The 15398-nt window shown below is 44.5% G+C and overlaps 1 protein-coding gene across 1 annotated transcript in view; it reads right to left on the bottom strand.

Moving 5' to 3' along the window:
* The window catches only part of LOC143295849 (leucine-rich PPR motif-containing protein, mitochondrial-like), a 76779-nt gene extending 67341 nt beyond the window's left edge, over positions 1-9438 (bottom strand). The window contains exons 1-4 of the mRNA XM_076607499.1: positions 9291-9438; positions 7564-7721; positions 2075-2197; positions 1-104 (exon numbers count right to left, since the gene is read on the bottom strand). The exon at positions 1-104 is cut by the window's left edge and continues 18 nt beyond it. Of these exons, the coding sequence (XP_076463614.1) occupies positions 1-104; positions 2075-2197; positions 7564-7721; positions 9291-9427 (522 nt within the window). The 5' untranslated portion in view covers positions 9428-9438. The remainder of the gene's footprint in view (positions 105-2074; positions 2198-7563; positions 7722-9290) is intronic.
* Between the last annotated feature and the right edge of the window lie 5960 nt (positions 9439-15398).

The following is a 15398-nucleotide window of genomic DNA, read 5'->3' as shown; positions in this document are numbered from 1 at the left end:
GTTGGCCTCCATGGTGGCCAGGAACTGGGAGGGGGAGAAGCTCAGCTTGTTCATGTTGTAGACGGCCAGCAGTGTGTTGTAGTGCAGCACCTCCAGGGGCACTCCTGCCCAACCCCCAGTCACCACAACGACATCAACATCACTTCTTTTCTTCTTGTTGTTTTAGGGGGCGGGGGAGTTGTTGAGTTGGTTTTTTTACTGCCCTATCATCTGCACTATTTCAGTGGCATTATGATCAAAATAATACACACCACAGTCATCACATCGTCACAAACACCAAGTTCTTTCCTCATCACAGCCACACCATGCTAAATGAACAGCAGAACACACACCAACTCCAATCCTCACTCACACTGAATGAACACACACCAACTCCAATCCTCACTCACACTGAATGAACACACACCAACTCCAATCCTCACTCACACTGAATGAACACACACCAACTCCAATCCTCACTCACACTGAATGAACACACACCAACTCCAGTCCTCACTCACACTGAATGAACACACACCAACTCCAATCCTCACTCACACTGAATGAACACACACCAACTCCAATCCTCACTCACACTGAATGAACACACACCAACTCCATTCCTCACTCACACTGAATGAACACACACCAACTCCAATCCTCACCCATGCTAAATGAACACACACCAACTCCAATCCTCACTCACACTGAATGAACACACACCAACTCCAATCCTCACTCACACTAAATGAACACACACCAACTCCAATCCTCACTCACACTAAATGAACACACACCAACTCCAATCCTCACTCACACTAAATGAACACACACCAACTCCAATCCTCACTCACACTGAATGAACACACACCAACTCCATTCCTCACTCACACTGAATGAACACACACCAACTCCAATCCTCACTCACACTGAATGAACACACACCAACTCCATTCCTCACTCACACTGAATGAACACACACCAAATCCAATCCTCACTCACACTAAATGAACACACACCAACTCCAATCCTCACTCACACTGAATGAACACACACCAAATACAATCCTCACTCACACTGAATGAACACACACCAACTCCAGTCCTCACTCACACTGAATGAACACACACCAACTCCAATCCTCACTCACACTAAATGAACACACACCAACTCCAATCCTCACTCACACTGAATGAACACACACCAACTCCAATCCTCACTACCATGAATGAACGCACACCAACTCCAATCCTCACTCACACTGAATGAACACACACCAAATCCAATCCTCACTCACACTGAATGAACACACACCAACTCCAATCCTCACTCACACTGAATGAACACACACCAACTCCAATCCTCACTCACACTGAATGAACACACACCAACTCCAATCCTCACTCACACTGAATGAACACACACACCAACTCCAATCCTCACTCACACTGAATGAACACACACCAACTCCAGTCCTCACTCACACTGAATGAACACACACCAACTCCAGTCCTCACTCATGCTAAATGAACACACACCAACTCCAGTCCTCACTCACACTGAATGAACACACACCAACTCCATTCCTCACTCACACTGAATGAACACACACCAACTCCAATCCTCACTCACACTGAATGAACACACACCAACTCCAGTCCTCACTCACACTGAATGAACACACACCAACTCCAATCCTCACTCACACTGAATGAACACACACCAACTCCAATCCTCACTCACACTGAATGAACACACACCAACTCCAATCCTCACTCACACTGAATGAACACACACCAACTCCAATCCTCACTCACGCTGAATGAACACACACCAACTCCAATCCTCACTCACACTGAATGAACACACACCAACTCCAATCCTCACTCATGCTGAATGAACACAAGCTAACTCCAACCCTGACTCGTAACACGTCATGATCAGCACACTAGGTGACAAAAAATTCAAACATCATTTCACCTTGCCCACAAGAAGACAACTGCAAAGTGTCCAACTAAGTCAGTAAGTGGTCCTCAACTTTCTGTGAACCCTGTATACAGTGTATAACGAGATCCTGACATATGACAAGACTCACCATGCTTCTTGTACTTTTCCCACAGTTCATCTGCCAGCCTCAGTCGGTTGCTTGGCGTCTCATCGAAGAGAGCGGAGCCGTGCAGACGCAACAGAGAGAGACTGTTGGAGACACTGATGGCACCTGGGTTCAAACATTGCACTTCACTCACTCTGCTCTCAATCCATCGCAAGAGGAAGTAGGAGGAGAAGAAGAAGAGGAAGAAGCATTTATATATAATATAGAGAGAGAGCACTTACCCTGCAGCTCAAAGTGTATTTAACAATACATGTGTCATGAACATGACACAGGAATATAATAAAGATTTTTTTTTAAGTGCAAAGATACAAAATCACTAAAAACACTATGTATAAAATTAAAAACAAGTTTAACATCACTCACACCTCCCCTCTCCCACATACCACACATCCACATACTTGCACTCCACGGAGTGCATGACAGAAGGTAAAACACTGATCAATATGCATGAACTGAACTGAAGAGCGATAAAAAAAAACAAACAAACAAACAAAACTTGAGATGGAGACAGTGAAACAGGCAGTCCATCAGACAGCTCTGATACAAAGAAAGATCATGTCTGTCTGCTTAGTACAGTTAGAGAGGCTAGGCCCTCAGCACAGGCACCATCGCCAATCAAAGTAGAAAACGTCCACTAGTTTTTTTTTTCAGGTCAGGTCAGGTCATTAGATCTGCTACTGGTAACCTGTAATCCAGTACAACCTGTTCAGGGTCGGGTTGCCGACGACTAAACCGGCACTCCCACCACTCCCTTCTGGGACTGGTGAGGCGGGTGGCTAGACACCCTTATGGAGATCCATAAAAGGGCGTCGGCTCAGGAGAGCCACCGACGGCCATCTAGCTCCACCGTGCTGTGTGCATGCCACACGCAGTTGGCCCCCGGGGTGTGTCTACCCATGCATGCGAAGTCTGGATCCGGCAGAATCTGCGGAAGAAACCTATCGGTTCAATGGAGAGGAAGGCGGTTACAGCAACGCACTGTGGAGTGCAGAGAGCAAGATGAGACACCGAAAGGATATCTTGGTCATCCACTGCATCCGTGCTCATCCTCCAGTCGTCTCGACTTAGTCTTGCCACTGGAAATTGGTGGACCCGGACGAGAGAGTGAGGTCGACGTTGCGCAACTCCTCTTCACTTTAAACAAACTCATCGCGCAAGTCATCAGTCATCCAAAATGACCTTTCATCCTTCATCATTTCATCACCCCCAAGTCCTGTGGCGACAGGCGAGCGACGAAACGACAGGTGTGGGTACACTGGCAGTCGCAGCCGCAGACCTGCACGCAGGCGGCTCAGGCCATAGGGTCGTTCTTCGTCGACAGGAGCAGCGATGGAGCTCGGCAGCCGTCTGAGCGTCTGAGCAGCCCTCTTTAGGAATGCACTGCTCACCTCCCTGGCATGAGGAAGGGGCTAGAAAAGGTGCCCTAAAAATTGCCTGCTCCATATCACCCTGGCCAGCATACCGCGGCTGGCGGGGACCCTACATCAGCGGTCGAAACAAAGAGAAAGAAAAGAAAAAAGCAAGGATCGTTCCTCTCACCATTGGTGCTTGGAACATAAGGACTCTCCTGGACAGAGATAATGCGGACAGACCCCAAAGGAGAACAGCACTAGTTGCATCCGAACTCGCCAGATACAATATCGACATCGCAGCCTTGAGTGAGACTCGGCTTGCAGGCGAAGGCGAGCTCTGTGAACGGGGATCTGGTTACACCTTCTTCTGGAGTGGACGAGGAAGCGAAGAGCGACGTGAGGCTGGTGTTGGTTTTGCAGTAAAAACAGCACTTGTCAGCAAGCTAGCTGGAATCCCAAAGGGAGTCAACGATAGGCTTATGACCATGAAACTCCCACTGGCATCTGGCCAGAAGCACCTCACCATTGTCAGTGCCTACGCCCCAACCATGACCAACCCGGATGAAGTGAAGGCGAAGTTCTACGAGGACCTTCACTCTGTCATTGCTGCCATCCCTAAAGCAGACAAGCTCATCATTCTTGGGGACTTCAATGCTAGAGTTGGCTCTGACTACATCTCCTGGGATGGAGTGATTGGAAAGCACGGTGTGGGCCACTGCAACCCAAATGGATTGCTTTTGCTTCAGACATGTGCAGAGCACGAACTGCTGATAACCAACACAGTTTTCTGCCTCCCTACCCGTAACAGGACGTCATGGATGCACCCTCGCTCAAAGCATTGGCATCTCATCGATTATGTCATCGTCAGGAAAAGGGATAGGCAAGATGTACGTGTAACAAAGACCATGTGCGGCGCCGAGTGTTGGACAGACCATCGCCTTGTAGTCTCGAAGCTGAATATTCGAATCCAGCCCAAGAGACGCCCCCAAGGCCAGAAGGCTCCAAAACGGCTCAACATCGCTAAGCTGAAAAACATCACCATCAAACAGTCCTTTGTGGAGCTGCTGGAAGATCGTCTGGAATCCGCCTCTCTGAACAACCAGAATGTGGAGTCTGACTGGAGGACCCTGCGTGAGCTGATCTATAGTACAGCTTCAGAGACCCTGGGACCCATGATCAGAAAGCACAAAGACTGGTTTGATGAAAACTGTGATGAAATCAAGCAGCTTCTGGATGAGAAACGCCGTCTGCATCAAGCCCACCTGAGCAACCCAAAGTCCACATCAAAAAAGGATGCGTACAATGCCATCCGCAGGACTGTTCAGCAAAAGTTACGCCAGATGCAGGATAAGTGGCTGAGTGACAAAGCTGATGAGATCCAGGGATATGCTGACAGGCACGATATGAAGAGGTTCTATGATGCCTTAAAAGAAGTCTATGGCCCCACATCCTCAGGATCATCCCCCCTCCTCAATGCAGATGGGAATACCTTGATCACCGAGAAGGAGAACATTCTCAAACGATGGGCTGAGCACTTCAACAGTGTCTTAAATCGCCCTTCCTCCATAAATGATGAAGCCATAGACCGTCTCCCACAAGTCCCCACCAACGAAGCACTGGACGATCCGCCAACACTTCTTGAGACCCAGAAAGCAATCCGTCTGCTATCCAGTGGCAAAGCACCTGGCTCAGACTCCATACCAGCAGAGGTCTACAAGGATGGAGGCACTGTGCTGACTGAGAAGCTTCATCAGCTGTACTCACTCATGTGGAAAGAAGAGACGATCCCCCAGGATTTCAAAGATGCATCTATCATTCACTTGTACAAGCGAAAGGGGAACCGGCAAGCCTGTGATAACCATCGGGGCATTTCCTTGCTCTCCATCGCAGGCAAGATACTTGCCAGGATCCTACTAAACCGCCTCACAGCACACCTTGACCAAGGTCATTTGCCTGAGAGCCAATGTGGATTCCGGAAAGAGCGCGGAACCACCGACATGGTGTTTGCTGCAAGGCAGCTGCAAGAGAAATGTCAGGAGCAAAATGCTGATCTGTTCTCCACCTATGTCGACCTCACTAAGGCCTTTGACACCGTGAGTAGAGAGGGACTGTGGAAGATCATGGCCAAGTACGGATGCCCTCAGAAATTTATTTCCTTGGTCAGCCAATTCCATGAAGGTATGCAGGCTCGAGTCCAGGACAATGGCGAAACATCTGCTCCTTTTGCTGTCACAAATGGTGTCAAGCAAGGCTGCGTCCTGGCTCCAACGCTGTTCAGCCTCATGTTCTCTGCAATGCTTACTGATGCCTTCAGAGATGGCGATGTTGGAATCGGCCTAAAGTACCGAACAGATGGCAAGCTGTTTAACCTCAGAAGGCTTCAAGCAAAAACGAAGGTCATGACAGACATCATCAGAGACTTTTTGTTTGCTGATGACTGTGCCCTCAACGCTGGATCTGAAGCTGACATGCAACTCAGCGTCGACAAGTTTGCCACTGCCAGCAGGAACTTCGGCCTTACCATCAGCACGAGGAAAACTGAAGTTCTCCATCAGCCAGCCCCAGGGAAACCCTACGTTGAGCCCAACATCACAGTCAACGGTCAGAGACTCAGTGCGGTGGAGCGGTTCACATACCTTGGCAGCACACTGTCACGAAATGCGACCATCGACGATGAAGTGAATGTCAGGATTGCAAGAGCAAGTGCAACTTTTGGTAGACTCAGTGCAAATGTCTGGAACAGAAGAGGCATTAGTCTTGAGACCAAGCTAAAGGTCTACAGAGCAGTAGTTCTCCCCACACTACTGTACGGCTGCGAAACTTGGACAGTGTACCAACGACATGCCAAGAAGCTGAACCACTTCCACACAACATGCCTCAGGAAGCTACTGAACATCAAGTGGCAAGACAGGACCCCAGACACAGAGGTGCTCGCAAAAGCCACCCTTCCCAGCATCTTCACCATCCTGATGCAGTCCCAGCTTCGCTGGGCTGGACACGTGGCGCGCATGCCAGACCATCGGCTGCCCAAAAGGCTCTTCTATGGTGAGCTGCAACAAGGGAAGAGATCACACGGAGGTCAGAAGAAGCGCTTCAGAGATACTCTGAAAGTCTCTCTGAAAGCGTTTGATATCAACCCTGACTCCTGGGAGGAATCTGCAGTGGACCGTAACAAATGGCGCGCTGTTGTGCACAAAGGCGCCAAGTTGTGCGAGGCCAACAGGACTGCTGCAGCTGTTCAGAAGAGGCAGGCCAGAAAGTCACGGGCAAACAAGCTCCCTGACAATGATATGCCTGTCTTTGTCTGCCCCAACTGTCAGCGAACATTTCATGCGCAGATTGGACTATTCAGCCATCTGCGCACTCACAGATAGACTCATGAGCATCCTTCCCCCCACCCCACCACCACCCTCCCCCCATCCCCCATCTGGATGACAACGATGGTCATCATCGATCTCGATGGACACACCACCACTAGTTTTTACAACAGCAACTGAGCAAGACTGGCAATGAATATGAAGTACTTGTGAACTCTTCAGTTGCATAATTTTGCCTCTCAAGGTTCAACTGTGTTAGATGCCACTGATAAAACAATGCAAAGAAAGAAACAATTTCAAAGCATGACTACTTATACTTATAGACGATGTTGTTTCTGTACTATGCACAGAAACAAAACAAAAAAAAGAAACAAAAATTATTCAAGATGCATTAATGGTAAGAGCTCTAGTCCACAATCATGCTTCAGTATAGACTTCATAGAGGTATGTTCTGCTTTAGAAATTGTGCTGAAAGCATAAAGCACCTCAACCACTAAAGTAAATATCATAATGATAAAGATTAAACTTTGAAAATATATATTAAAAAAAATAAAATAAAATAAAATAAAACAAAAACAACACCAACTAAATTAACACAGAGACTGAGAGAGCAAATTATCAATTCATTACATTTCCTATTTCTAGGAGCAGGAGTGAAACCTGTGGTGTTTTGGGTCTCCCCCCAACCCCCACCTTCCCCCTGCACTCTGCCCCAAACATCCAATTAAATATATATATATATATATATATATATATATATATATATGTAATACTAATAGATAAAAACAAAAGCCCTGCAAACCTTCTTTATCCAGGCAGGACACTACAGGGTCCAGCTGTTTGCGGGAGATGCGGCCAAACTGACGCATGTAGCGGTCAATGGAGCTCATCATGGTGTCCAGCTTGGTGGACGATTGTGCTGGAGCCTCTGCTCCCTCCACCAGTGTGCTGCGCCAACATCTGCAAAACGTTTTGGGGGGAGTTTTCTTGTGTGTTTTTTTTGTGTGTGTGCTCTTTTCTTTATTTTTATTTTTAGCTACAGCTATACAAGTTATAACACTCCACTGTTGGCTGCCGTTCTTTCTCTGTCTCTGGACCTTGCATTTGGAATGAACTTCTTCTTTCGCTTTGTCAGGTCTCTGCACTCAGCTCTTTCAAGTCTGGCCTTAAAACCCACCTCTTTAGTCTTTCCAAGATACCCTCCCTCCCCTGCCTCTCCCTTGTCTTCAGTTTCTCCAGTTCTAGAGTTAAATGCATGCGTGTGAATGACTGGTGTGAAAGCGCTTTGATTTGTCTCTGCACAAGATTCAGTTCTATATAAATTCTATTACACAATGTAGTATTACTCTTATCATTATTATTATTATTATATAATTCTTTTTACTGTCAACCTAACAAAACATACACAGGCCTCCTTTCCTTTTGTTAGCTACCACAGCAGCAGGTTCAGACAACTGCTCCTCCCCCTCCCTTTTTTAAAAAAACCCAAATAACAGATCTATCTATGTCGGGTAGCACAGGTCTAAACATTCACTCCTGTTTAGATTCAGAGGTACCCACTGATGAAAGTGAAAGGCAGAAAATTATGGTAAACAAAGTAGCACCACACATAATATATATGTGCGTATAAAAATGTCATTTAACTTCAACAAATTGTGTATGTGTGTGTATGTGTGTGTTTGTGTGTATTTGTATGACTGGCACTATGTCAGTGTGTGTAGTGTGTGTGTGTGTTTCTCAGTTTCAGCGATACATGTGTGAGTGCATGTTTGGAAACTGGTGCAACATGCTTAAGTACATTATGAAAATGATGATGGTTATGTGAACTTATACTAAAGCGTGTTTTAAAAATGTGTGTGTGTGTGTGTGTGTGTGTGTGTGTGTGTGATATTGGCACATGTCAAGCTGACAAGAACTGCTAATGAAGTTGTTGGTTTTGCTCTCTAGGTCAGTGTTTCAGTGTACTCTGTATTCTGAACTAGACTCTGTCTCAGTGTCTGGGCCTTCCCCAAAACATCAGACTGACACTGTGATAGTAGTGAACTGTGAAGAAAAATACCGGCCACATTCATACCCAAAGAGGTGGCCGGAGACCTGTGTTTATGATCACAGAACTAGAACACAGAGAGAGAGACAGAGAGAGAGAGACAGACAGACAGACAGAGAGAGAGAGAGAGAGAGAGAGAGAGAGAGAGAGAGAGGCAAGCATCATTTAGCATGGATTACTTGAAGCTGGACAAAAGAATATGATACGTAACATTCGTAAATCATAGGCTCACTCAGTAACTGTCAACTTCGAATTTGTTCCAGCTGAATTCTCTGGTTTCAGATGACAACTCAAATTTGGAGCATTTAGGCCTTTTAATAATCGTCAGAATTTGTTGCCTTTCTCCTTTTTAATTTCTCATTTGTCATTCTTTGGACACTTACGTGTGTTCGTGATCGAATGAAACGACCTACTGGCTACCGGTGCCAGCCCAATGTCATTCAAGAACATCGTCAAACACACTATTGTCTTGTGAAACAAACCTCTGATCAGATGCATGTCTGTCCTTGAGTAAATGTCCAACTGATGTCTGTGATGTTCCTGGACAAATAACCCGTAGTAATTTAGGGATTTGCACTGCAGGAGAGCAGAAACGTGCAGACCGCATGAGCGCAGCCATTTTGCAACAGACAAGTGATTGCTGGAAAACGAGCATTGTCTCCCTTTAATACTGCATCGTTGGACCCAAGCGCAGGCTCATTGCTTGGGTGTGTGTGTGTGTGTGTGTGTGTTATAAATATATATGGATCAGTCCGCACCTTAAAACACTTTAAAACTGAAACAAGTTGTGGAAGAGCTGGTACTGACAATATGTACAAGAAAGCGGACCAAATTTTGTACCTTCTATGGAAGTCTTTTTTTTATTCTTTCTGTCTTTTTTTGTTTGTTTGTTTGTTTTCATGTGAGTTGTCAAATATTGGAAACAGTATGGTCACTGATTGAGAGCATCCTCACGATCAACACAATAGTGTGGTTTTGAAATTTGACACATACTACTCAAACTACTGTTAACAAAAGACTCTGCTTGTGGTTTCAGTTTCAGTTTCAGTAGCTCAAGGAGGCGTCACTGCGTTAGGGCAAAACCATATGCCCTACACCACATCTGCCAAGCAGATGCCTGACCAGCAGCGTAACCCAACGCGCTTAGTCAGGCCTTGGAAAAAAAAAGAAAAAAAAAGGGGGAATGATTAATAGATAAGCTTACATAAATAAATAAATAATTATAATATAGAAAAAGGTAATAATAATAATAATATTAAAAAATAATAAATTAATTAATCAATTAAAAAATAAAATAAAATAAAAATTAAATAAATAAATAAATTAAAAAAAATAAAAATGAAAAATAAGACAGCAATGATGATAAATAAGCAAATAAGAGAGAGTGGGATGCATCTGTCCTCCACCTGTGACCTCATCCTACCCCCCCCCCCCCCCCCCCCCCCCCCCCCCCCGCCCCCCGGTGCACTGTTGTTACCAGTGTGTCCTGGTGTGTGTGTGTATGGAGGGGGGTGCTGGGAAATGGGCATGTTGACTGGGTGTGTATACAAGTGGGTGAGTTATTTATTTATTTGTTATTTTATATCATTTATCTGTCCATTTATTTGTTGTTTAATCAATGTGTTATAGGAGATGTTTCCTTATGTGTTCTACATTAATTTCGTTCATACAGCTATTCTAAATCAAATGCATAATTATCTTCTCAAATGTTTTTAAGTGATTCCACTGTCCACAGGTTTAGCTTATATTTTTGTGTTGTGACATCAGTTTTATCACTTTCGTTGTACTGCATATTTACATGAATGATCATGTTCTTAGAGTGTTGTGCCTTAATCATGTGTTTAATGTTATATGTACTTTCGTTGTACTGCACATTTACATGAATGATCATGTTCTTAGAGTGTTGTGCCTTAATCATGTGTTTAATGTTATATGTACTCAAGTCAAAAGACAAATATGTTTGCATTTACAGATAATACAGTTGCATCTTATATAGATACCAAGCAAGATTGTCATCAGCTGTCAGGCTAGCTGTAAAAACCCACTGGTGCTAAACCGAAACAGCTCTACATAATCAGTCCACAAAATGATATATGCAAATTAAAATCCCTCAGAATTCTTTCCACCTTCTTCATGATTTATTCCATTGCTACTTTCTGGCCAAAGACTTTGTGCACCTTTTGCAAAGAAAGAACATCATAACATTTTTTCTACCCATTTGCAATAGCAATATTCTGAATTGTTACAACGGCTCTTTCTCCCGCCCCACTATGCAAAGTTGTTATAAAAAATGGTATGCCTTGTCAGTGCGTGTATCAGTTGATCAACTTTATTTGAATCCATGATGAAGTCTGGATGATCATCATCGAGTGTTTTTATGCCAGGAAGGAGATGACAGAGGCTCTTTCAGTATTTATAAGTGGTATCAGCCTCAACTCCTCAACCTCAGGCCCATAACTACAAAGTAGTCGTTGGGGGAAGCCTGAGGACCGCAGACGCAACCTCCCTTCTCCATCTGTCTCTGTCGGCAGCCGCTGGCAGCAGCTCACGTGTGTGGAGTCTGGTCCATTGTTTGATGTTCTCATGCCAGTTCTTCCGCTGTCTTCCTCTTCTTCTCCCGCCCTCGATGGTGCCTTGCATGACTGTTTTGTACAGACTGGTGTATCGAGTGTTGTGTCCAAACCATATCAGCTTGCGTCTCTTCACAGTTGAAAGGAGAGGTTCCTGAGGTCCAGCAAGGTTCTCAATTCTGCTCCGTACATGTTCATTGGTCCTGTGCTTGATCCAGGGAATTTGAAGGAGCTTCCTCAGGCGTTTGTTCTCGAAGGCCTGGATCTTCCTTCCTTTCACCACCTTCCAAAAAAAATATGTGCCAGAAATTTTCTGTTTTCTATTCCTTTGTTTCTGGCTTCTTCCTTTTCTTTCTGTTGTCTCTTCTTCGCTTTGTGCCTTGATCAGTTGATGGTACATTCAATCACCAGTATTCATTTTTGGAAAGCCTTGGTTTTTTTTTTCAGGACTTGATTATTAAGCATTGTTTTCATTGATAACAAAGTGCTTGAATCTTGCTTGCACACAATTTTGTCTGACCATATGCTTTTTTAAATTTTTTTATATTTTATCAGTTAACATTGTATACATGAAAAGATATATGTGTGCATGAAGATAAGTGCAGTATCACAGGATCATTAGAATACATGAAACTTCACTAATCCTCTCTCTCTCTCTCTCTCACACACACACTCCTTTATGTCTTCACAAAAAAAAAAAAAAAAAAAAAGAGAGAGAAAAAAGCATACACAGAAGGCAACTTAAAATGTGAAAACGATATTTATTCCTGCTGAACATTTAAATGTGACTATCACAAACACAGGTCAGGACAAACAAGGAAACTGCCTGATGACACATACACATATATTGTCATACTTCTGGTTCTGCGATCTGGAGGGGTGGTGTGACCATGCAAAGGAGCCTGGCTAATAAAGTATTGGGATTTATCCTTGAACAGTCATGACATCTCTTTAAATTGGAGTGTGTGTGTGTGTGTGTGTGTGTGTGTGTGTGGTTCATGTGCAATGTGAGTGACATGAGAGAAATGCATGGCACACACAACACGGTGCGATGAACTGACATTTCTCTGTACTTTCTCTAGCTCTCATGCTCATTTCCATAGTGTGCGCCTGAGACTCAGGTCAGAGCATGATAAAAGTCACTTCGAAGATTGTCATCACTTCAGCCATGACCATGGTCTCGTGCACTGTTCCTAGGATCTCTGAGGAATTGGAGAAGACCCTTCACACTCCTGCCACCTCCCACCCATACACCATTTAACATCCCTGTATCCAGCTTACTGCTGTCCACATATGTGAAATTTCCATATATATATCTATACACAATGACTAACACGTACATGCATTCAGGCAGACAAATTTAAGTATAGCTTTATCTGAACAATCCTTCCATTTATCAAGCAAGAAGTTAGAACTGTTAAAAATGCAGTCAATCAGTCATTCATTCATTCCTGAAATGCAAACAACCGACAATTAAAAGCACTCATCAACTGACCTCTCTCTTTCTTTCTCTCTCTGTCTCTCACAAACACACACACACACACACACTTACACACACACATACACACTACAATTCCAGTCGAGAAGCTACAATGTTAGACATATGAATACCCAACAGTTTTGTTTTAAATCCCATCACACTTTCCTGGTCAAAATGATGTCCTGGCCAACAGTGAAACAGAACTCTGTGATGCACACCACATTCCCCCCCACAATGAAACACCACAACCAACATACTTTCCACAAACCGTAATGAGCTCAACATTTTCACTACTTAGTGATGACTGGACTCAAAACAAAAACAAAAACAAAAAAAACAAAAAAAAAGATATGCATACACAATGTTTCCAAAGTTACAGAAGTAAAAAACTTCAAACACATGTTTAGATATATATATATATATATATTATTAACAGTTCAAGCGAAACGATGATGTCATGTAAACTGCAAACGCCATTTTCCTGCTAATATCAGTCTGAACACTAAACCCAGGCAAGCTCAACATGTACCATGAAAGGCACACCTCATTCACACACACACACACACACACACACACACACACACACACACGCACACACACACACACAGTATGTACAAGAATAATTAAGATACCTGATCGGTATGGCTCAAGATTCAAGGGTCCAACATATCAAAGTCAAACTGCTAAAACAAGTGATTTTTTTTTTCCACACAATTTCTTTAAAACAAATCAAAACGAAACACTGTGTACATCCCATCAAAACACGGACACAGCTGCTAACAGCTCCTCTTACAGCAGATGTCTGCAGCACAAAGTTATGAACCAAATAACCCAAAAAATTGTAAGAGAGAGAGACAACACAGAGAGAGAAAACCATCAGCTTGGGTTGTTTGTCTGTTTGTTTTCAATAGGGTAAGATTAACAAAAACTGCTGAAAATGGGGAGATGTGGTACAAGAGGGAAAGAGATGGGCAGAAAAGGTAAACAAGAGATCAAAAGAGTGAGAGAAAAAAAAAGGGGCGGTGTGGGGGGGGTGGAGGCATTATGCTACACAGACAAAACAGGAGATGGGAGGATCTAGGCCAGGCCAGGCCAGGAACCCAATGAATGACAACCCTGAGATCTTCAGGCCTGACCAGTATGTTGGGTGTGTGTGTGTAGGCCAGTCATCGGCTTCAGACCTGACCAACATGACGGGTGTATGTAGGCCAGGCATCGGCTTCAGACCTGACCAACATGATGGGTGTGTGTAGGCCAGTCATCGGCTTCAGACCTGACCGGCACGATGGGTGTGTGTAGGCCAGGCATCGGCTTCAGACCTGACCGGCACGATGGGTGTGTGTAGGCCAGGCATGGCTTCAGACCTGACCAGCATGATGGGTGTATGTAGACCAGCAATGACTTCAGACCTGACCAGCACAATGGGTGTGTGTAGACCAGCAATGGCTTCAGACCTGACCGGCACGATGGGTGTATGTAGGCCAGTCATTGGCTTCAGACTTGACCAGCATGACGGGTGTATGTAGGCCAGGCATCGGCTTCAGACCTGACCAGCACAATGGGTGTGTGTAGACCAGCAATTGTTTCAGACCTGACCGGCACGATGGGTGTATGTAGGCCAGTCATTGGCTTCAGACTTGACCAGCATGACGGGTGTATGTAGGCCAGGCATCGGCTTCAGACCTGATCAGCACGATGGGTGTATGTAGGCCAGTCATTGGCTTCAGACTTGACCAGCATGATGGGTGTATGTAGGCCAGGCATTGGCTTCAGACCTGATCAGCACGATGGGTGTATGTAGGCCAGTCATTGGCTTCAGACTTGACCAGCATGATGGGTGTATGTAGGCCAGCATTGACTTCAGACCTGACCGGCACGATGGGTGTGTGTGTAGGCCAGGCACTGGGTCCACTGTGTGATGAAGTAGACACGGGTCAGTGCAGACGCTCTGACACCTCCTTCAAACTGAAACGAAACTGAAACCTGAGATTTCAGACAGGTGAGGGGAGCGTCGCAGTTCCTTCCCTCCCTCCCTCCTCTCGCTCCTCCACATCACAGTAATGATAATCCTTCCTCTGGAAGAGAGAGAGAAAAACAACAACAAAAAAAAACAAACCCAAAAACATGAGAACAAAAAGAAAAGTTATGAAAAAAACATCCACTGTTAACACAGATGCATTTTCCCTCATTATAGCCTGGTACCATTTGAGATACAACCATCCACACACACAAAAAAACGAACAAACAAAATATGGGGAAAATAAGAAAGGTTCAGAAAAAACACCCACTGTTTAACATGGACACATTTCCCCTCATTACAGACTGGTACCATCTGAGATAAAAACCATCAACACAACACAGTTAAATGATACATATAACAAGACGGGTATCACACGGACCACTTTGAAGAAAAATGTAAAAAAGATATGTGACGAAAAAAATGTAAAAAAGATATGTCACCAAAAAAATGGATATCACACAAACCACTTTCAAGAAAAGTGTCAAAAGGTAGGGTAATGTATACAAGACTGCCGTCACAC

Source organism: Babylonia areolata, chromosome 21 (assembly GCF_041734735.1).
Source record: "Babylonia areolata isolate BAREFJ2019XMU chromosome 21, ASM4173473v1, whole genome shotgun sequence".
NCBI lineage: Eukaryota > Metazoa > Mollusca > Gastropoda > Neogastropoda > Buccinidae > Babylonia > Babylonia areolata.
The sequence above is the reverse complement of the archived record's forward strand: the minus strand, read 5'-3'. Positions and strand labels throughout refer to the sequence as shown.